The sequence below is a fragment of the Scyliorhinus canicula genome, chromosome 1 (genome assembly GCF_902713615.1).
Source record: "Scyliorhinus canicula chromosome 1, sScyCan1.1, whole genome shotgun sequence".
Classification (NCBI taxonomy): domain Eukaryota; kingdom Metazoa; phylum Chordata; class Chondrichthyes; order Carcharhiniformes; family Scyliorhinidae; genus Scyliorhinus; species Scyliorhinus canicula.
The window spans coordinates 1,448,135-1,471,677 of record NC_052146.1 but is presented as its reverse complement, the minus strand read 5'-3'; the positions used below and the strand labels follow the sequence as shown (position 1 = coordinate 1,471,677).

At 55.9% G+C, this 23,543-nt stretch overlaps 1 protein-coding gene across 1 annotated transcript in view; it reads left to right on the top strand.

Annotated features, from left to right (window-relative positions):
* The window catches only part of LOC119977131 (dynein heavy chain 10, axonemal-like), a 552,876-nt gene that overhangs the window by 220,593 nt on the left and 308,740 nt on the right, over positions 1 to 23,543 (top strand). The window contains 3 exon segments of the mRNA XM_038817763.1: positions 4,456 to 4,578; positions 12,565 to 12,798; positions 13,342 to 13,565. Coding sequence (XP_038673691.1) covers positions 4,456 to 4,578; positions 12,565 to 12,798; positions 13,342 to 13,565 — 581 coding nt within the window.

Below are 23,543 nucleotides of genomic sequence, written 5' to 3'. Positions count from 1 at the left end.
ACTGCCGTGTGGGTTTCTCAGTCTCAGTCGGGACTAGCAGGGATTCTCACTGCCGTGTGGGTTTCTCAGTCGGGACTAGCAGGGATTGTCACTGCCGTGTGGGTTTCTCAGTCTCAGTCGGGACTAGCAGGGATTGTCACTGCTGTGTGGGTTTCCCAGTCTCAGTCGGGACTAGCAGGGATTGTCACTGCCGTGTGGGTTTCTCAGTCGGGACTAGCAGGGATTGTCACTGCCGTGTGGGTTTCTCAGTCGGGACTAGCAGGGATTGTCACTGCCGTGTGGGTTTCTCAGTCTCAGTCTGGACTAGCAGGGATTGTCACTGCCGTGTGGGTTTCTCAGTCGGGACTAGCAGGGGTTCTCACTGCCGTGTGGGTTTCTCAGTCTCAGTCTGGACTAGCAGGGATTGTCACTGCCGTGTGGGTTTCCCAGTCTCAGTCGGGACTAGCAGGGATTGTCACTGCCATGTGGGTTTCTCAGTCTCAGTCGGGACTAGCAGGGATTCTCACTGCCGTGGGGATTTCTCAGTCTCAGTCGGGACTAGCAGGGATTCTGACTGCCGTGTGGGTTTCTCAGTCTCAGTCAGGACTAGCAGGGATTGTCACTGCCGTGTGGGTTTCTCAGTCCGGACTAGCAGGGATTGTCACTGCCGTGTGGGTTTCTCAGTCTCAGTCGGGACTAGCAGGGATTCTCACTGCCGTGTGGGTTTCTCAGTCTCAGTTGCGACTAGCAGGGATTCTCACTGCCGTGTGGGTTTCTCAGTGTCAGTTGCGACGAGCAGGGATTCTCACTGCCGTGTGGGTTTCTCAGTCTGAGCCCGGACTAGCAGGGATTGTCACTGCCGTGTGGGTTTCTCAGTCGGGACTAGCAGGGATTGTCACTGCCGCGTGGGTTTCTCAGTCAGGACTAGCAGGGATTGTCACTGCCGTGTGGGTTTCTCAGTCGGGACTAGCAGGGATTGTCACTGCCGTGTGGGTTTCTCAGTCTCAGTCGGGATTAGCAGGGATTGTCACTGCCGTGTGGGTTTCTCAGTCGGGACTAGCAGGGATTGTCACTGCCGTGTGGGTTTCTCAGTCGGGACTAGCAGCGATTGTCACTGCCGTGTGGGTTTCTCAGTCTCAGTCGGGACTAGCAGGGATTGTCACTGCCGTGTGGGTTTCTCAGTCTCAGTCGGGACTAGCAGGGATTGTCACTGCCGTGTGGGTTTCTCAGTCTCAGTCGGGACTAGCAGGGATTGTCACTGCCGTGTGGGTTTCTCAGTCTCAGTGCGGACTAGCAGGGATTCTCACTGCCGTGGGGGTTTCTCAGTCGGGACTAGCAGGGATTGTCACTGCCGTGTGGGTTTCTCAGTCTCAGTCGGGACTAGCAGGGATTGTCACTGCCGTGTGGGTTTCTCAGTCTCAGTGCGGACTAGCAGGGATTCTCACTGCCGTGGGGGTTTCTCAGTCGGGACTAGCAGGGATTGTCACTGCCGTGTGGGTTTCTCAGTCTCAGTCGGGACTAGCAGGGATTCTCACTGCCGTGTGGGTTTCTCAGTCGGGACTAGCAGGGATTCTCACTGCCGTGTGGGTTTCTCAGTCTCAGTCGGGACTAGCAGGGATTGTCACTGCCGTGTGGGTTTCTCAGTCTCAGTCGGGACTAGCAGGGATTGTCACTGCCGTGTGGGTTTCTCAGTCGGGACTAGCAGGGATTGTCACTGCCGTGTGGGTTTCTCAGTCTCAGTCGGGATTAGCAGGGATTGTCACTGCCGTGTGGGTTTCTCAGTCGGGACTAGCAGGGATTGTCACTGCCGTGTGGGTTTCTCAGTCGGGACTAGCAGCGATTGTCACTGCCGTGTGGGTTTCTCAGTCTCAGTGCGGACTAGCAGGGATTCTCACTGCCGTGGGGGTTTCTCAGTCGGGACTAGCAGGGATTCTCACTGCCGTGGGGGTTTCTCAGTCGGGACTAGCAGCGATTGTCACTGCCGTGTGGGTTTCTCAGTCTCAGTGCGGACTAGCAGGGATTCTCACTGCCGTGGGGGTTTCTCAGTCGGGATTAGCAGGGATTCTCACTGCCGTGGGGGTTTCTCAGTCGGGACTAGCAGGGATTGTCACTGCTGTGTGGGTTTCTCAGTCTCAGTCAGGACTAGCAGGGATTGTCACTGCCGTGTGGGTTTCTCAGTCTCAGTCGGGACCAGCAGGGATTGTCACTGCCGTGTGGGTTTCTCAGTCAGGACTAGCAGGGATTGTCACTGCCGTGTGGGTTTCTCAGTCAGGACTAGCAGGGATTGTCACTGCCGTGTGGGTTTCTCAGTCTCAGTCAGGACTAGCAGGGATTCTCACTGCCGTGTGGGTTTCTCAGTCTCAGTCAGGACTAGCAGGGATTCTCACTGCCGTGTGGTTTTCTCAGTCGGGACTAGCAGGGATTGTCACTGCCGTGTGGGTTTCTCAGTCGGGACTAGCAGGGATTCTCACTGCCGTGTGGGTTTCTCAGTCGGGACTAGCAGGGATTCTCACTGCCGTGTGGGTTTCTCAGTCTCAGTCAGGACTAGCAGGGATTGTCACGGCCGTGTGGGTTTCTCAGTCTCAGTCAGGACTAGCAGGGATTCTCACTGCCGTGTGGGTTTCTCAGTCTCAGTCAGGACTAGCAGGGATTGTCACTGCCGTGTGGGTTTCTCAGTCTCAGTCGGGACTAGCAGGGATTATCACTGCCGTGTGGGTTTCTCAGTCGGGACTAGCAGGGATTGTCACTGCCGTGTGGGTTTCTCAGTCTCAGTTGGGACTAGCAGGGATTGTCACTGCCGTGTGGGTTTCTCAGTCTGGACTAGCAGGGATTGCCACTGCCGTGTGGGTTTCTCAGTCTCAGTCGGGACTAGCAGGGATTGTCACTACCGTGTGGGTTTCTCAGTCGGGACTAGCAGGGATTGTCACTGCCGTGTGGGTTTCTCAGTCTCAGCCCGGACTAGCAGGGATTGTCACTGCCGTGTGGGTTTCTCAGTCTCAGTCGGGACTAGCAGTGATTGTCACTACCGTGTGGGTTTCTCAGTCTCAGTCGGGACTAGCAGGGATTGTCACTGCCGTGTGGGTTTCTCAGTCAGGACTAGCAGGGATTGTCACTGCCGCGTGGGTTTCTCAGTCTGGACTAGCAGGGATTGTCACTGCCGTGTGGGTTTCTCAGTCGGGACTAGCAGGGATTCTCACTGCCGTGTGGGTTTCTCAGTCGGGACTAGCAGGGATTCTCACTGCCGTGTGGGTTTCTCAGTCTCAGTCAGGACTAGCAGGGATTGTCACGGCCGTGTGGGTTTCTCAGTCTCAGTCAGGACTAGCAGGGATTCTCACTGCCGTGTGGGTTTCTCAGTCTCAGTCAGGACTAGCAGGGATTGTCACTGCCGTGTGGGTTTCTCAGTCTCAGTCGGGACTAGCAGGGATTATCACTGCCGTGTGGGTTTCTCAGTCGGGACTAGCAGGGATTGTCACTGCCGTGTGGGTTTCTCAGTCTCAGTTGGGACTAGCAGGGATTGTCACTGCCGTGTGGGTTTCTCAGTCTGGACTAGCAGGGATTGCCACTGCCGTGTGGGTTTCTCAGTCTCAGTCGGGACTAGCAGGGATTGTCACTACCGTGTGGGTTTCTCAGTCGGGACTAGCAGGGATTGTCACTGCCGTGTGGGTTTCTCAGTCTCAGCCCGGACTAGCAGGGATTGTCACTGCCGTGTGGGTTTCTCAGTCTCAGCCCGGACTAGCAGGGATTGTCACTGCCGTGTGGGTTTCTCAGTCTCAGTCGGGACTAGCAGTGATTGTCACTACCGTGTGGGTTTCTCAGTCTCAGTCGGGACTAGCAGGGATTGTCACTGCCGTGTGGGTTTCTCAGTCAGGACTAGCAGGGATTGTCACTGCCGCGTGGGTTTCTCAGTCTGGACTAGCAGGGATTGTCACTGCCGTGTGGGTTTCTCAGTCAGGACTAGCAGGGATTGTCACTGCCGTGTGGGTTTCTCAGTCTCAGTCGGGACTAGCAGGGATTGTCACTGCCGTGTGGGTTTCTCAGTCTCAGTCGGGACTAGCAGGGATTCTCACTGCCGTGTGGGTTTCTCAGTCAGGACTAGCAGGGATTGTCACTGCCGTGTGGGTTTCTCAGTCAGGACTAGCAGGGATTGTCACTGCCGTGTGGGTTTCTCAGTCTCAGTCGGGACTAGCAGGGATTGTCACTGCCGTGTGGGTTTCTCAGTCAGGACTAGCAGGGATTGTCACTGCCGTGTGGGTTTCTCAGTCTCAGTCGGGACTAGCAGGGATTCTCACTGCCGTGTGGGTTTCTCAGTCAGGACTAGCAGGGATTGTCACTGCCGTGTGGGTTTCTCAGTCTCAGTCAGGACTAGCAGGGATTGTCACTGCCGTGTGGGTTTCTCAGTCTCAGTCGGGACTAGCAGGGATTGTCACTGCCGTGTGCGTTTCTGAGTCGGGACTAACTGATAATTATCTTCTGTAGGTTTGGTTGGTGGTACAAAGAAAATGGATGTATCTGGAGAGTATCTTCATTGGTGGTGATATCCGATCACAACTGCCAGAGGAAGCAAAGAAGTTTGATAATATTGATAGAATATTCAAAAAGGTAGTTACTTGAAATTGAATGGTTGCTGAACTGAGACAAAATAAATGATTTTGCATATTTCAAAATTGTAATTTTGCTTCCCAGTATCTTTATCGTTTACCCAGGAGAATCTACACTGCTCGGTGTTGACTAGCTCTCATCTATTTCAGTTCCTGAGACTGAATTAGCCCAGTCCCTTCCCGCCTAACTCCATGACTCTTTTGACACCTTCGACCACTTCTAACAATTCCCGGTTTCCTGTCCTTAAGATCTTCCTTTTCATCTGTTGTGATCCTAAACCAGACCCCAGTTTTTGGTAAAATCCGATTCGGGACAACATCTATCTTATCTAACAGGGATATCTGTTTTATACTTTAACACTCACGGTTAATATGTGGTACATGTGAATTACCAGGCATACACTCCACACAGCACAATAAATGGTAGATGCAACCAAGGCAGATCCCATGGATTTCTCAACATCCCACACAGATATTCGTGTCCCCCTCCCCCCCCCCAGGCATGTTGTGAGGTGGCGGAGGCGGGTCGCCATTGGCCGGCAGTGGGACCAGAACTCAGTTTTTTTTTTCCTTTGTTTCACCCTTTGTCACCAGGGAACCCGCGGCGAGGAGTCACTGTTGGTGGGACTGAAGATCCCACCAGTGAAAGTGCTGTTGAATTTCCACCCGTGAGTCAAGCAACCTCATTGAAACTCTCACTCGGGATTCCAGTCTTCACCTTCCAAGATCTCACCTTGGTATTTTCTCCAAACGTCACTCTAGCCTCAATGAAAACCTAAGTCTCAACGTTTCAATCCCGTCTCTCAAGACATCGTCCTGGATTCCCGAGTCTGAACTCCAGCACCAAATCACAAACACAACCTCAGACTTTTGGCCTTGACGAGCAGGATACTACTGCTCCAAAGGGTTTGATCGCATGACTCAGTTTTAGCAGCGTCTGTAGTATTTATCCTTGTACACAGACGCCTGGCTGTTCAGATGGCTGAGCCCTTTAACTACCACATTGTTCTTGTGCCGCCCACTCCCGGTTTGCGCATGCTCAGCTCCCGAGGCCTGTCAGAACTTGGGGTTCCCAGGCACCGCTCCCCCATAGAGATCCAGTCCCTCGGCATCTCCATCATTATCTGGACAGCCCAACGGTCCTTGCTTCTCCTGTGAACAGAAGTCAATAATTCTCCATCCACACCACCCTCCTCCACCTGGCTAGACTTATTCTCACGTTGAACAGTTTTTCTTCTGAAATTCATTCTCCCACATAAAAGGTATTGCTACCCACACGAGTTCTTGCTGTACCTGCCTTTTTGTGGGATATATGGAACATTCTTTGTTTAAGTACAACTTAGGTACCATCCCTCACCTCTGTATGTTGATGACTGGAGCAACGCCATTTTCTGTTGTTGCCCTGAATCGGAAAATGTAACCAACTTTATTTCAAATGCTTTGTTTCAATTCTGTGAAATTTCAACAACCTTTCATTTTTACACAGTTCATCTCCCCCTTCTCTTCCTCAACTTCTCTAACTCCATATCTTTTTTTTTATTCGTTCATGGGACATGGGTGTTGCAGGCTGGGCCAGCATTTATTGTCCATCCCTAAGAGCATTTAAGAGTCACCCACATTACATAGAATTTACATAGAACAGTACAGCACAGAACAGGCCCTTCGGCCCTCGATGTTGTGCCGAGCAATGATCACCCTACTTAAACCCACGTATCCACCTTATACCCGTAACCCAACAACCCCCCCATTAACCTTACACTACGGGCAATTAAGCATGGCCAATCCACCTAACTCGCACATCTTTGGACTGTGGGAGGAAACCGGAGCACCCGGAGGAAACCCACGCACACAGGGGGAGGACGTGCAGACTCCACACAGACAGTGACCCAGCCGGGAATCGAACCTGGGACCCTGGAGCTGTGAAGCATTGATGCTAACCACCATGCTACCGTGAGGCCCCTACATTGCTGTGGGTCTGGAGTCACATGTAGGCCAGACCGGGTAAGGACAGCAGACTTCCTTCCCTAAAGAGCATTAGTGAGCCTGATGCATTTTTACACAATCGACAATGTGTAAAATGTGCAAGACTTTTAATTCCAGATTTTTATTGAATTCCAATTTCACCATCTGCAGTGGTGGGATTTGAACCTGGAACTCCAGAGCATTACTCTGGGTCTCTGGTTTACTAGTCCAGTAACAATACCACTCGGCCACTACCTCCCCGTATCGGCTTTCAGCTGATGCTTATTATGATCCCGCTGATCCCACAGCTCCCTTGCTCACACCTTGCTCACACCTTGCTCACACCTTGCTCACACCTTGCTCACACCTTGCTCACACCTTGCTCACACCTTGCTCACACCTTGCTTCCTGTAAGGACTTTGTTCCATTTTCCAGTTCCACCTCCACCATGGTTGGCAGGACCTGTGTTCCGTTTCCCCTACTTTTATTCCCATTTTTCCCCTCCCTCCACCAGCCACCCCTCCAGCCCCCCCCCCCCCCCCCCCCCCCCCCCCCCCCAAGATAGCGGCATCAAATGCAACTGCCACTCGTCTCTCCTTGCGACATTCTGAGAGGACTGTTCTCTCTGTGAAATCCTGGTCCATTCTTCCATTGCCTCCAAAACTCATTCCCCTTCCCACCACATCTACCCATCCAAATGCAGGAGATGCAACATTTACATTGTGATTTCCTCCAGTCTCACCTCCAGGCTCCAAATGAGCCTTCCAGGTGAAACAACGGGAGGAATGTCATGGCTCCCACATGCCGGCGAGATCTTCCCTTCCTATTAAAGACAATGGACTTTTGAACGGTTCACCTCATCTTCTGGTCCCACCCCCGCCGATCTGTAAAATTCTGCCCATGGCAGAATACTTGCCATCAACCTCCAAAATGTTATTTATCAGACTCTGCTGCTCCTCCCTTACCTCCTCCTCAACCTGCACCTTATGCGAGATTACCTCTCCTCTGAACACTGCTTTCAAAGCCTCCCCACAACCCCGACGGCAAGACCTCCCCATTTTTATGAAACTCCACATACTCATCAATCAACCTCGCCACCTTCACTCAGAACCCCAAGTTGGCTAACAATCGCTCATCCAAACTCCACGCCAGACACCGCACCGGTCCCGTCTCCAACACCACATCCACCAGGAGTGGGGCATAATCAGAAATGGTGATCGCCGAGTACTCTGGCCTCCTTACCCCGGCCAACAAGAACCTCCCCAGGATGAAAAAAATGGATCCGAGAGTACACGTTGTGTACCGGAGAAAGCATGCCCTCTACCCCTTCACGGCTTTCCTCCCCCCATCACCTTCATAAACACCACCAACAGATTCCCACCCCCTGATGGCATATTGAGCTGCCTGTTTGGTCCCCATGGCTGTTCCATGTGTCTGGATGAAGAACTTGTTGTCGAAGGTGAAGACGCTGGATTCCAGAATGAAATGGATGAGTTGCAGAATTGCATCTGGAGATCAGCAGTTGTCAGTGTTGAGTACTGAGGCTGTTGCAGCAATGTCGTCGTTATGGGGGATTCTGGTGTAGTGCCGAGACATCCATTGTGACGAGGAATGTTCCTGGTTCAACTGGTCCATGGGTGCTGAGTTTCTGTAAGAAGCCCGTCGTACCGCGACAGAAGCTGGGTGTACCTTGTACGATGGGTTTCAAGATGACCTCGATGTGGCCAGAGACGTTCTCACACAGGGTCCCATTGTCTGATACGATAGGACGGCCTGGTGTGTTGGCCTTGTTCGCACCTCAATATGCCAACATTTTCATGCACAAGTTTGAACAAGACTTCCTCACCGCACAGGACCTTCAACCGATGTTATACACCAGATGCATCGATTACATTTTTTTCCTTTGGACCCACGGTGAAGAATCACTGAAACGAGTACACAATGACATCAATAAGTTCTATCCCACCATCAGACTCACCATGGACTACTCACCAAAATCAGTTGCATTTTTGGACACACTCATCTCCATCAAGGACGGTCACCTCAACACTTCGCTTTACCGCAAGCCCACGGATAACCTCACGATGCTCCACTTCTCCAGCTTCCACCCTAAACACATTAAAGAAGCCATCCCCTATGGACAAGCCCTCCGTATACACAGGATCTGCTCAGACGAGGAGGAGCGTAACAGACATCTACAGACGCTGAAAGATGCCCTCGTACAAACAGGATATGGCGCTCGACTCATCGATCGACAGTCCCAACGTGCCACAGCAAAAAACTGCACCGACCTCCTCAGAAGACAAACACGGGACACAACCGACAGAGTACCCTCCGCGTCCAGTACTTCCCTGGAGCGGAGAAACTATATCTTCTTCGCCCACTTCAACACGTCATCGTTGAAGGTCATCCCCACACCCCCACTGCTTGCCTTCAAACAACCGCGCGACCTCAAACAGAACATTGTTTGCAGCAAACTATCCAGCCTTCAGAACAGTGACTACAACACCACACAACCCTGCCATCACAATCTCTGCAAGACGTGCCAGATCATCGACATGGGTACCACCATTATACGTGAGAACATCACCCACCAGGTACATACTCGTGCGACTCGGTCAAGGTTGTCTATCTCATACGCTGCAGGCCAGGTGTTAGATCTGGAGGTAGGTGAGCACTTTGGAAACAGTGACCACAATTCGGTGACCTTTACGTTAGTGATGGAAATGGATAAGTATACCCCGCAGGGCAAGAGTTATAGCTGGGGGAAGGGCAATTATGATGCCATTAGACATGACTTAGGATGTGTAGGTTGGAGAAGTAGGCTGCAAGGGTTGGGCACACTGGATATGTGGAGCTTCTTCAAGGAACAGCTATTGCATGTTCTTGATAAGTACGTACCAGTCAGGCAGGGAGGAAGGGGTCGAGCGAGGGAACCGTGGTTTACCAAAGAAGTGGAATCTCTTGTTAAGAGGAAGAAGGAGGCCTATGTGAAGATGAGGCGTGAAGTTTCAGTTGGGGCGCTTGATAGTTACAAGGAAGCGAGGAAGGATCTAAAGAGAGAGCTGAGACGAGCAAGGAGGGGACATGAGAAGTCTTTGGCAGGTAGGATTAAGGAAAACCCAAAAGCTTTCTATAGGTATGTCAGGAATAAAAGAATGACTAGGATAAGAGTAGGGCCAGTCAAGGACAGTGGTGGGAAGTTGTGTGTGGAGGCTGAGGAGATAAGTGAGATACTAAATGAATACTTTTCGTCAGTATTCACTCAAGAAAAAGATAATATTGTGGAGGAGAATGCTGAGACCCAGGCTATTAGAATAGATGGCATTGAGGTGCGTAGGGAAGAAGTGTTGGCAATTCTGGACAAGGTGAAAATAGATAAGTCCCCGGGGCCGGATGGGATTTATCCTAGGATTCTCTGGGAAGCCAGGGAAGAGATTGCTGAGCCTTTGGCTTTGATTTTTAGGTCATCATTGGCTACAGGAATAGTGCCAGAGGACTGGAGGATAGCAAATGTGGTCCCTTTGTTCAAAAAGGGGAGTAGAGATAACCCCGGTAACTATAGGCCGGTGAGCCTAACATCTGTGGTGGGTAAGGTCTTGGAGAGGATTATAAAAGATACGATTTATAATCATCTAGATAGGAATAATATGATTAGGGATAGTCAGCATGGTTTTGTGAAGGGTAGGTCATGCCTCACAAACCTTATCGAGTTCTTTGAGAAGGTGACTGAACAGGTAGACGAGGGTAGAGCAGTTGATGTGGTGTATATGGATTTCAGTAAAGCGTTTGATAAGGTTCCCCACGGTCGGCTATTGCAGAAAATACGGAGGCTGGGGATTGAGGGTGAATTAGAGATGTGGATCAGAAATTGGCTAGTTGAAAGAAGACAGAGAGTGGTAGTTGATGGGAAATGTTCAGAATGGAGTTCAGTTATGAGTGGCGTACCACAAGGATCTGTTCTGGGGCCGTTGCTGTTTGTCATTTTTATAAATGACCTAGAGGAGGGCGCAGAAGGATGGGTGAGTAAATTTGCAGACGACACTAAAGTCGGTGGAGTTGTAGACAATGCGGAAGGATGTTGCAGGTTACAGAGGGACATAGATAAGCTGCAGAGCTGGGCTGAGAGGTGGCAAATGGAGTTTAATGTGGAGAAGTGTGAGGTGATTCACTTTGGAAAGAATAACAGGAATGCGGAATATTTGGCTAATGGTAAAATTCTTGGTAATGTGGATGAGCAGAGGGATCTTGGTGTCCATGTACATAGATCCCTGAAAGTTGCCACCCAGGTTGATAGGGTTGTGAAGAAGGCCTATGGTGTGTTGGCCTTTATTGGTAGAGGGATTGAGTTCCGGAGCCATGAGGTCATGTTGCAGGTGTACAAAACTCTAGTACGGCCGCATTTGGAGTATTGCGTACAGTTCTGGTCGCCTCATTATAGGAAGGACGTGGAAGCTTTGGAACGGGTGCAGAGGAGATTTACCAGGATGTTGCCTGGTATGGAGGGAAAATCTTATGAGGTAAGGCTGATGGACTTGAGGTTGTTTTTGTTAGAGAGAAGAAGGTTAAGAGGTGACTTAATAGAGGCATACAAAATGATCAGAGGGTTAGATAAGGTGGACAGTGAGAGCCTTCTCCCGCGGATGGGGGTGGCTAGCACGAGGGGACATAGCCTTAAATTGACGGGTAATAGATATAGGAGAGAGGTCAGAGGTGGGTTTTTTACGCAAAGAGTGGTGAGGCCGTGGAATGCCCTACCTGCAACAGTAGTGAACTCGCCAACATTGAGGGCATTTAAAAGTTTATTGGATAAGCATATGGATGATAGGGGCATAGTGTAGGTTAGATGGCCTTTAGTTTTTTTCCATGTCGGTGCAACATCGAGGGCCGAAGGGCCTGTACTGCGCTGTATCGTTCTATGTTCTATGTTCTAAAGGATGTCCCGAAGCGTGGTACATTGGCGAGACCATGCAGACGCTGTGACAACGAATGAACGAACATTGCGCGGCACTCGCCAGGCAGGAATGTTCCCTTCCAGTCGGGGAACACTTCAGCAGTCAAGGGCATTCAGCCTCTGATCTCCGGGTAAGCGTTCTCCAAGGCGGCCTTCAGGACACGCGACAACGCAGAATCGCCGAGTGGAAACTTATAGCCAAGTTCCGCACACATGAGGGCGGCTTCAACCGGGACCTTGGATTCATGTCGCATTACATTCATCCCCCACCATCTGGCCTGGGCTTGAGAAATCATACCAACTGTCCTGGCTTAAGACAATTCACACCTCATTAACCTGTGATTATCCCTCTCTCCATTTGCTCCATCTGGACCTGTAAAGACTTAATTACCTGCAAAGACTCGCATTCAAAGTATCGTCTTGCATCATTGACTTTGTCTATATATATGTTTCTGGACCCTACCTCTTCATTCACCTGAGGAAGGAGCAGTGCTCCGAAAGCTAGTGATTCCAAACAAACCTGTTGGACTTTAACCTGGTGTTGTAAGACTTCTTACTGAGCCCACCCCAGTCCAACACCGGCATCTCCACATCATGGCTCCTTTATCGGGGCAAGCGATTCTCCCACAGATTCTTAAGAGTGTCCATCACCTCCCTCCCTTGCTGCTCAAAATGTTTGGCAAATTGCCGTTCAAACTCCACGCCATCACCTCGGCTGGCGTAATGTGTGCAGCCCCACACCGCGAGCTTACTCTGCACCATGGTCAACTCTGCTGGCGGACTAGCGCTTGCTCCCTTTCTCCCAGTATTTCTTTGGCATTTTAACATTCTGTAGTGCCCACAACTCTATTAGGATAAGTTTACACACAAATCTCCCTTTGAAACAGGGTGAAAAGAGCCAAAAACCAAGGACTCTGGTGAGAGCCACCGAATGTGTGGCGTCCACCGACATGTCAGCCAATGGAAGACCCCTTCAGGGCCCTTTAATACGAGTGATCAACTTGCAACTGCTCTGGCAGTGTGATTAATTCACCACTTACCCCACTCCATGCTTATTTTTCCTCCTGTTAGATAATGTCAGAAACTGTGAAGGAGCCAGGAATAAACAAATGTTGCCAGACTGATAACCGCCTCACAAATCTCAAGAATCTGAGTGATGGACTTGAGAAATGCCAGAAGAGCCTCAATGATTATCTGGATTCCAAGCGAAATGCCTTCCCAAGGTTTTTCTTCATTTCTGATGATGAATTACTGAGTATTCTGGGGAGCAGTGACCCTGAGGCTGTCCAGGAGCATATGATCAAGGTAATTGGCTTTTACGTTTCCTTCTCCTATATATTTTCCTCGTGGACTACGTGCCAAATTTACCTCCGAGACAGAAAGCTTGTGACAGCATCCGACCGTGACTGTTATAAATAACGTACCTCTTCATTCACCTGAGGAAGGAGCAGCGCTCCGAAAGCTAGTGATTTGAAACAAACCTGTTGGACTGTAACCTGGTGTCAGACTTCTTACTGTGCTCACCCCAGTCCAACGCCGGCATCTCCACATCTTGTAACAAATAAAGGGAAGACCGAGGGGCCACCTGACAGAGGTCTTTAGAATTATATAAGAATTTGATAAGATGACTGTAGAAAAGATGTTTCCACTTGCAGGTCAGCCTCGCATTAGGGACAATAAATTATAAGATAGTAACTAATAACTTCAATTGGGAAACCAGGAGAAACTTCATTCTCCAGATTGAAGAAATGCTGTCACCTGTCAAATAATTGGTGAGTTTGATCATTATTTTTGTGATAATTTATTAAAATCGGGTTCTGTGAGCTGTTTGGCAATTTAATGTTTCAGATGTTTGATAACATTGCATCACTGAGGTTCCAAGTGGGGAATGAGAATGAAACATTGGCAACAGCGATGATATCTGCTGAAGGGGAAGTGATGGAATTTAGACAGGCTACCACTGCTGAGGGTCGGGTTGAAGATTGGATGACCACAGTGCTGGCTGAAATGAGAAAAACAAATCGGCTCATTACAAAGGAGTCAATCTTTCGATACTGTGAAACCAAGACCAGGTAAGCAACATGCAAGAACTGCTTCTTGATGTGATTTTACCTGTTTGGCTGTCTCGAGGAACAATGGGCCGGTTTCTTTACTCCTGAGATTAAATGTTGATGCCGGATTCGCGGAGTTCTACAAAAGCAAAACTGGCACCGCACCTGGACTTATTCAACAATCATTAAGGGGCTAGCACGGGCGCCATGGGTAACACCATCGATTCCAATGTTAAACGGTGTCGGATTCGCTGGGTTCGGGATTGACACTCTGGGGACTGGCTAATTGCAGCTGCATGTACACACTTCACTCTCCACATACACCATCCCAGCCAACAAGATGGCAGCAAGGGGTGCAGCACCCCATTTCACTGCGCTGAATTGGAGACCCTGCTAGATGCTGTGGAGGAGAGGCGGGCGACCCTGTACCCCGGGGTGCGAGGGAGGCTGCCAACCGTCACCGTTCACCGTGCCTGGACGCAGGTGGCAGAGGTCGTTGATGCGACCATCAATTCACATGAGACGATTAGTAGAAGTGAACAGTGGTTTTAATAAGCTAGATCTGTGCCTGCCTGCGACTGCTCTGTACTGAGTGCCGCCTACAGGCTGCAGGTTTATATACCACCCCCGAGGGGGCGGAACCACAGGCGGAGCCCACAGAGGCATCAGCATAATATAATATAATACAGTGGTGAATTGTAGTTGCAATATTTTAACACCCCCTGTTAAAAAAATGAAGTCCAGCGGGGGTGAAGAGGGCTCACATATCGAGTCTGTCCAGCGCTTTGATCGTTCTCTGTGATCACCTCAGCTCCGGATTAGCTGCGGGCACGGGTGTTGAACTCATCGCTGCAGGCACAGATGTTGGGCTCGTTGACTCAGGCAGCATGTCGTTTGGAGCTTCATCACGGTGGGTCGGCGATGGGGAGCGGGGGGGGGGGGGGGGAGTGTAGGCCGTGTAGGGGGGGGAGCGGTGTTCGGTGTAGGGGACGAGGGGGACGTAGGTGATTGTCGCTAGGGAACCGGCGGGTGCCAGATCCCGGAGGGAGACTGTATCTTGTCGGCCGTCGCGGTGCGCCACGTAGGCATACTGAGGGTTGGCATGTAGGAGCTGGACCCTCTCAACCAGGGGGTCGGACTTATGGCTCCTCACGTGCTTCCAGAGGAGGACGGGCCCCGGTGTTGTCAGCCAGGACGGAAGTGAGACCCCGGAGGTGGATTTCCTGGGGAAGACAAATAGACGGTCGTGAGGGGTCTCGTTCGTGGCTGTGCAGAGGAGCGACCGAATGGAGTGGATCGCGTTGAGGAGGACCTCCTGCCAGCGGGGGATCGGGTTACTTCTAGACCGCAGGGCCAGGAGGACGGCCTTCCAGACCGTCGCGTTCTCCCTCTCCTCCTGTCCGTTTCCCCGGGGGTTGTAGCTGGTAGTCCTGCTCGAGGCAATGCCCTTACCGAGCTGCAGATTTATATACCACCCCCGAGGGGGCGGAGACACAGACGGAGCCCACAAGGACATCAACACAATACAATACGATACAGTGGTGAATTGTAGTAGCAATACATTCACCACAGTCGTGAGCGCCATGAGCAACACCGTCAGGACCGGCCCGCGGTGCTGTAAAGAAGCACATGTCCTCAGGGGCAGCCAGGGGGTGAATAGGCAGCACTGTACCCCCGGCACCAATCCCCATTCCATGTACCTGTAATTCCACTCCGCCCCACCTAGTGGGCAGCCATACCCACTCCTTGCACCACATGCAGGCATCCATACCGGCCACCATGGCCGGGCCCTGGAGCCACCCACCCCCTGGACTGTCTGCATCGGACTCAGACTGTCTAACACTGTGCGTTTTCCGTTTCCTCCCACCCCAGGAGAAGGTTGCTATAATCGTCCTGAGAGTTAGAAGAGTGTAGGGGGACCGCTGGAGCTGCGGCCCCCTCACTGCAGCCCCCTCACTGCAGCGGAGCAGAGGGCACTGGATGGTGGGGGATGGACCAGAGGGTAATCGCTGAGGCAGAGCTCGGCAACGGGTGAGGAAGTGAGACCCCGCTATGTCGCAGTTCCCCACGGTATGTGTGTCACCCCCCCACACCTTTCCCCCGCACCCCTCCTCCACCACCACCATCCCCTCCCCCAAATCCCCTCCCCCCACACCCCCCTCCTCCACATCCCCCTCCCCCTCCCCCACACCCCCTCCTCTACACACACCTTCCCCCACACCCTCCCTCCCCTCCACAACCTCCCCAACCTAACCCTAACCCCACCCCCCTTCCCCATCCCCAACCCACTCTCCAACACTCCCTCCACCAAGGGAGCGGGAGCGCCCGTGGTGGAGGCCTTGGGACAAATGTTTTGGCCATGGGTTAAGGTGTCCTTGGCCTCCGGCATTCTGAGCAGGCGCTGCCCAAGGCCCTGGAGAGGGCTGCCGCCTTACAGACAGCCATGTACCAGAGCCACCAGGTACTACCAGCGTCGCTCCAGAACCTGACCCAGTCACAGTGGGCCATGGCTGAGCACATCGGCTGCATTGCCCAGGTGTTGGCTGACGTGGCACAAACATAGAAGGAGGTGGCCCAGTCCCAGAGGGAGGTGGCCTAGTCCCAGAGGGAGGTGGCCCAGTCCCAGAGGGAGGTGGCCCAGTCCCAGAGGGAGGTGGCATAGTCACTGTCATAATATATACACAAGTATATAATGGAGTGCAGACAGGCAGTGATTGACACACAAGATGACCAATGAACACACAGAACACAGCAGCCAATCACCAGACAGGACACGACCACTATAAAGCCAGAGGGCACTAGTTTTCCCGCTCTCTCGGGATGCAGCCTCTGAGACAGTCAGAGCCCGTGAGCAACAACTAGAACATCCACCATGTGGTAGTAAGATAGTCTGGTCAGGTTAGCCTCAGGTCTCCAGTCAAGTCAGCATAGTGTCAACCCACAGTTAAAGTATGTATGATAGTTAAGAGTTCAATAAAATCGAGTTGCATTTCTTCAAGTGTTGGAAGCCTGTCTCTCTCACTGCTGCAGTCCTCGCAGACCCAGCTTACCCAACACATCAGTCACTGGCAGATATGACAAACACAGCGGGATGTGACACAGACCCAGAAGGTGGTGGCACAGTCAATGGGTGATATGGCGCAGTCCCAGAGGGAGATGGTCCATCCCTGTGCTCCATGGCCGTGAGCATGGAGATCCTGTTCGAGACGAAATTGGGCCTCCAGGATGTGCTGGGGGAGGGGTTGCTGGGGGAGGGGGTGCTGAGGGAGGGGTTGCTGGGGGAGTGGGATGCTGGGGGAGGGGGTTGCTGGGGGAGGGGCAGCTGGGGAGGGGAGTTGCTGGGGAAGGGGGGGTGATGGGGAGGTGGGTGATGGAGGAATGGGTGATGGGGAGGGGGGGATGAGCTGGGCTGGCTGGAGGAGGGTGCTGGGGGAGGGGGGCTGGGGAGGGGGGGTGATGGGGAGGGGGGGCGATGGGGAAGGAGGTGATGGGGAGGAGGGTGATGGGGAGGGGGGATGAGCTGGGCTGGCTGGAGGAGGGTGCTGGGGGAGGATGTGTTGGGGAGGGGGGGCTGTGGGAGGGGTTGCTGGGGAAGGGGCAGCTGGGGGATGGGGTGCTGGGGGAGGGTGTGTTGGGAAGGGGGCTGGGGAGGGGTTGCAGGGGAAGGGGGGGGTGATGGGGAGGTGGGTGATGGAGGAAGGGGTGATGGGGGAGTGAGATGAGCTGGGCTGGCTGGAGGAGGGTGCTGGGGGAGGGTGTGTTGGGGAGGGGGTTGATGGAGGAAGGGATGATGGGGGAGTGAGATGAGCTGGGCTGGCTGGAGGAGAGTGCTGGGGGAGGGTGTGTGGGGAAGGGGGGCTGGGGGAGGGGGGTGATGGGGAGGGGGGGATGAGCTGGGCTGGCTGGAGGAGGGTGCTGGGGAGGGTGGGTTGGGAAGGGGGGCTGGGGGAGGGGGTGTGATGGGGAGGGGGGGATGAGCTGGGCTGGCTGGAGGAGGGTGCTGGGGGAGGGTGTGTTGGGGAAGGGGGGTGATGGGGAGGGGGGTGATGGAGGAAGGGGTAATGGGGAGGGGGATGAGCTGGGCTGGCTGGAGGAGGATGCTGGGGGAGGGTGTGTTGGGAAGGGGGGCTGGGGGAGGGGGAGTGATAGGGAGGGGGGATGAGCTGGGCTGGCTGGAGGAGGGTGCTGGGGAGGGTGGGTTGGGAAGGGGGGCTGGGGGAGGAGATGTGATGGGGAGGGGGGATGAGCTGTGCTGGCTGGAGGAGGGTGCTGGCGGAGGGGGGCTGGGGAGGGGTTGCTGGGGAAGGGGGGTGATGGGGAGGGGGTGATGGAGGAAGGGGTGATGGGGAGGGGGGGATGAGCAGGGCTGGCGGAGGGGGGCTGGGGAGGGGTTGCTGGGGAAGGGGCAGCTGGGGGATGGGGTGCTGGGGGAGGGTGTGTTGGGAAGGGGGGCTGGGGAGGGGTTGGAGGGGAAGGGGGGGTGATGGGGAGGTGGGTGATGGAGGAAGGGGTGATGGGGGAGTGAGATGAGTTGGGCTGGCTAGAGGAGGGTGCTGGGGGAGGGTGTGTTGGGGAGGGGGCTGGGGAGGGGGGTGATGGAGGAAGGGGTGATGGGGGAGTGAGATGAGCTGGGCTGGCTAGAGGAGGGTGCTGGGGGAGGGTGGGTTGGGAAGGGGGGCTGGGGGAGGGGGTGTGATGGGGAGGGGGGGATGAGCTGGGCTGGCTGGAGGAGGGTGCTGGGGGAGGGGTTGCTGGGGAAGGGGGGTGATGGGGAGGGGGGGTGATGGAGGAAGGGGCGATGGGGATGGGGATGAGCTGGGCTGGCTGGAGGAGAGTGCTGGGGGAGGGGGGGGGCTGTGGGAGGGGTTGCTGGGGAAGGGGCAGCTGGGGGATGGGGTGCTGGGGGAGGGTGTGTTGGGGAGTGGGGGCTGTGGGAGGGGTTGCTGGGGAAGGGGCAGCTGGGGTATGGGGTGCTGGCGGAGGGTGTGTGGGGAAGGGGGGCTGGGGAGGGGGGTTGATGGGGAGGGGGATGAGCTGGGCTGGCTGGTGGAGGGTGCTGGGGGAGGGGGTGTTGGGAAGGGGGGCTGGGGGAGGGGTTGCTGGGGAAGGGGGGCTGGGGGAGGGTGGGTGATGGAGGAAGGGGTGATGGGGAGGGGGATGAGCTGGGCTGGCTGGAGGAGGGTGCTGGGGGAGGGGGGCTGGGGGAGGGGGTGTGATGGAGAGGGGGGGATGAGCTGGGCTGGCTGGAGGAGGGTGCTGGGGGAGGGGGGCTGGGGGAGGGGGGGTGATAGGGAGGGTGGATGAGCTGGGCTGGCTGGAGGAGGGTGCTGGGGTAGGGGTTGCTGGGGAGGGTGGGTTGGGAAGGGGGGCTGGGGGAGGGGGTGTGATGGGGAGGGGGGGATGAGCTGGGCTGGCTGGAGGAGGGTGCTGGGGGAGGGTGTGTTGGGGAGGGGGGATCAGCTGGGCTGGCTGGAGGAGGGTGCTGGGGGAGGGGGGTGATGGGGAGGAGGGATGAGCTGGGCTGGCTGGAGGAGGGTGCTGGGGAGGGTGGGTTGGGAAGTGGGGGCTGGGGGAGGGTGTGTGATGGGGAGGGGGGATGAGCTGGGCTGGCTGGAGGAGGGTACTGGGGGAGGGTGTGTTGGGGAGGGGGGCTGGGGGTGGGGTTGCTGGGGAAGGGGGGTGATGGGGGAGTGGGCTGGCTGGATGATGGGGAGGAAGGGGTGATGGGGGAGTGAGATGAGCTGGGCTGGCTGGAGGAGGGTGCTGGGGGAGGGGGGTGATGGGGGAAGGGGGGCTGGGGGAGGGGGGGATGAGCTGGGCTGGCTGGAGGAGGGTGCTGGGGAGGGTGGGTTGGGAAGTGGGGGCTGGGGGAGGGGGTGTGATGGGGAGGGGGGATGAGCTGGGCTGGCTGGAGGAGGGTACTGGGGGAGGGTGTGTTGGGGAGGGGGGCTGGGGGTGGGGTTGCTGGGGAAGGGGGGTGATGGGGGAGTGGGCTGGCTGGATGATGGGGAGGAAGGGGTGATGGGGGAGTGAGATGAGCTGGGCTGGCTGGAGGAGGGTGCTGGGGGAGGGGGGTGATGGGGGAAGGGGAGCTGGGGGAGGGGGGGATGAGCTGGGCTGGCTGGAGGAGGGTGCTGGGGGAGGGGGGTGATGGGGGAAGGGGGGCTGGGGGAGGGGGGGATGAGCTGGGCTGGCTGGAGGAGGGTGCTGGGGGAGGACGGGTGATGGGGGAAGGGGGGCTGGGGGAGGGGGGGATGAGCTGGGCTGGCTGGAGGAGGGTGCTGGGGGAGGGGGGTGATGGGGGAAGGGGGGCTGGGGGAGGGGGGGATGAGCTGGGCTGGCTGGAGGAGGGTGCTGGGGGAGGGGGGTGATGGGGGAAGGGGGGCTGGGGGAGGGGGGGATGAGCTGGGCTGGCTGGAGGAGGGTGCTGGGGGAGGACGGGTGTGTGAATGTTGGGGTGGACTTGGACCTGGGACCCCAATTCAGCCAGCGCTGACTGCTCCGGTGCCCCCCGTTCCTCCCACCGGATCTCTTGGTGGGACCATGTGATGGACTGGCTGTGATGATATGATCTGCATACTCGTCTGCCATTGGGCCAGAACGTCGGCTTACCATTGGCCCTGGTCGGTCATGTGCCTCTCGACCGATTGGCCGAGAGGCTGAGTTAACCACGCCTCTATCAACGAGGTATAAATGCTCAGAAGCCTGACGATCGTTCCTTTCCACTGTAGACGATCGCCAGGCTGTGTTCTAGTTAATTAAAGCCTGACATTGGTAAATCACTCGCCTCGCGTGCAATCGATGGTGCATCAATTTAATTAACTACAACTTTGAAGATGGAGTTCCGCATCAAGCCCGAATGCCTCCGCATCAGCCCGCAAACTCCGAACTCTACAGAACTTTTCAAACTCTGGCTGACTTGCCTCGAAGGGTTCCTGGCATCTACAACCACCCCCCCCACCGGGGCACAGAAGCTGCACGTCCTCCACTCCAGCGTGGGTATTGCCGCTTACTCAATAATCGAAGACGAAACAGATTATGATGACGCTATACGGAAGCTAAAAGGGCAATTCCTCAAACCGATCAACAGGGTATTCGCTCGACATCTGCTGTCCACCAGAAAGCAGGTCCCCGGTGAGTCTCTAGACCAATACGCCCGGGCCCTCTGTGCCCTGGGGAGAGGCTGCGCCTGTGAAGCGGTGTCCGCTACAGAGCACATGGAGCTACTCGTCAGAGACGCTTACGTGGCTGGGATGCTGTCCCCCGTGATCCGCCAGCGGATGCTGGAAAGAGACGAACTCAGTTTAACGGAGACACTGACTCTCTCCGCCTCCCTGGAGGTCGCAGATCAAAGCGCGCGCACCTATGACCCTGGCCAGGCCGCCTCCTGGCACGCTTCCCACCAGCTACCCACCGCTCCCGGCCTCCCTCAGGCTTGTGCCGCGGGGCGCCCCGATAAATCCGCGGGGCCCCGCTGTTACTTTTGTGGGTACGCTAAGCACCCTCGCTCGCGCTGCCCAGCCCGCTCCGCCCTCTGTAAGAGCTGCGGGAAGAAGGGCCACTACTCCACGGTCTGCCAGGCCAAAACGCTGGCTGCAGCGCTTCTGGAAGCTGCACAGCACTCTCCCCCCCTCCCCCAGGCCTCAGCAAACGGCCTGTGTGTCTCTCTCTCTCCCCCAGGGCCCCTCCAGCTGCTCCCGACTCGCGCCCCGCCGTCCGACATGCGCACCTCCCCGGCCCCTCCAGGCCTCTGCCTGCCCGCCCGCCGCGCACGTTTCTCCCCCCCCCCCCCCCGGGCCCCGGCGCCCCGACCGGCTCGCCTCTCCGGGCCCCCCCGGTCCCTGCCTGCCCGCAGCGCGACTCGGCTCCCCCCCCGCCCCCGGCCCCCCGCACCCGGCTCCCCCCGCCCCCGGCCCCCCGCACCCGGCCCGCGCGCCTTACCTCCGCCCACAGCTGATGCACCTAGCCGGCGTCCTGGAGCCGCCGTCCTGGAGCCGGAGTCCTGGAGCCGCCGTCCTGGAGCCGGAGTCCTGGAGCCGCCGTCCTGGAGCCGCCGTCCTGGAGCCGCCGTCCTGGAGCCGGAGTCCTGGAGCCGGAGTCCTGGAGCCGGAGTCCTGGAGCCGGAGTCCTGGAGCCGGAGTCCTGGAGCCGCCGTCCTGGAGCCGCCGTCCTGGAGCCGGCTTCCGCATCCCCACAGCTGATGCCGGTCACTCACCTCCTGAAGCCGGCCTGCGCGCCTCTCCGCTCACAGCGCCGGCAACGCTAGCTCCGCCTCCAGCGGCCACGAGGGCTTCCTGGGCGCCGCCATCTTGGGGCCCCGACCCCACGTGCGGGTCCTGGGCGCCGCCATCTTGGGGAACAGACCTCACGTGCGGGTCCTGGGCGCCGCCATCTTGGGGAACAGACCTCACCTGGGGATCCTGGCCACCGGCTTCCACATCTGCCACGCAAGGTCCCTCCAGCATGGAATCGGACGGCGACGACGGATTTTCTCCACGGCTCGCGGCCGTTCAACTCGACCAGTCTCATCCACGCACGCTCGCCAAAACGACTACGCTGATCCACCTCAACGGCCACAAGACGGACTGCCTGCTGGACTCCGGGAGCACGGAAAGCTTCGTTCACCCTGACACGGTAAGACGCTGCGCGCTCCCTGTCCATCCCGTAACACGCAAAATCGGTTTAGCCTCAGGTTCGCACTCCGTCCACATCACCGGGTGCTGCATCGCGGACCTCACGGTCCAAGGGAACGTTTTTAAAAATTATAAATTCCTTGTCCTCCCTGACCTTTGCGCACCGGCACTCCTAGGACTGGACTTCCAGTGCAACCTGCAGAGCTTGACTTTTCAATTCGGTGGCCCTATACCCCCCCCTCACTGTCTGCAGCCTCGCGTCCCTCAAAGTAGACCCTCCCTCCCTGTTTGCTAACCTCACCCCCGATTGCAAACCCGTCGCCACACAGAGCAGACGGTACAGCGCCCAGGACCGATCCTTCATCAGGTCCGAGGTCCAGAGGTTGCTGACGGAAGGGGTCATCGAGGCCAGCAACAGTCCCTGGCGAGCCCAAGTGCTGGTGGTCCGGACGGGGGAGAAAAACCGGATGGTCATCGATTATAGCCAAACCATCAATCGGTTTACGCAACTGGACGCGTATCCTCTCCCCCGTATCTCTACCATGGTAAACGAGATCGCGAGATACAAGGTCTTCTCAACTGTGGACCTTAAGTCCGCTTACCACCAGCTCCCCATCCGCGCGAGTGACCGACTGTACACCGCGTTCGAGGCTGACGGGCGCCTCTACCACTTCCTTAGGGTTCCGTTTGGCGTCACGAATGGGGTCTCGGTCTTCCAAAGGGAGATGGACCGAATGGTTGACAAGTACGGATTACAGGCTACCTTCCCGTACCTTGATAATGTCACCATCTGCGGCCACGACCAGCAGGACCAGGACGCCAACCTCCAGAAATTCCTCCAAACCGCAAAACTCCTTAACCTCACGTACAATAAGGATAAGTGCGTGTTCAGCACCGACCGACTAGCCATCCTCGGCTACGTAGTGCGTAACGGAGTGATAGGCCCCGACCCCGAACGCATGTGCCCCCTGATGGAACTCCCTCTCCCCAATACCCCCAAATCCCTCAAACGCTGCCTAGGGTTTTTCGCATACTACGCCCAATGGGTTCCCAACTACGCGGACAAGGCCCGTCCCCTCATGCAAACCACGACCTTCCCGCCGTCGACGGAGGCCTGCCAGGCCTTTAGCCGCATCAAAGCGGACATCGCAAAGGCCACGATGCGTGCCATCGACGAGGCCCTCCCCTTCCAGGTCGAGAGCGACGCTTCAGAAGTAGCTCTGGCGGCCACCCTGAACCAAGCGGGCAGACCCGTGGCCTTCTTCTCCAGAACTCTCCAGGCTTCCGAACTCCGCCACCCATCTGTGGAAAAGGAAGCCCAGGCCATAGTCGAAGCCGTGCGACATTGGAGGCACTATTTGGCCGG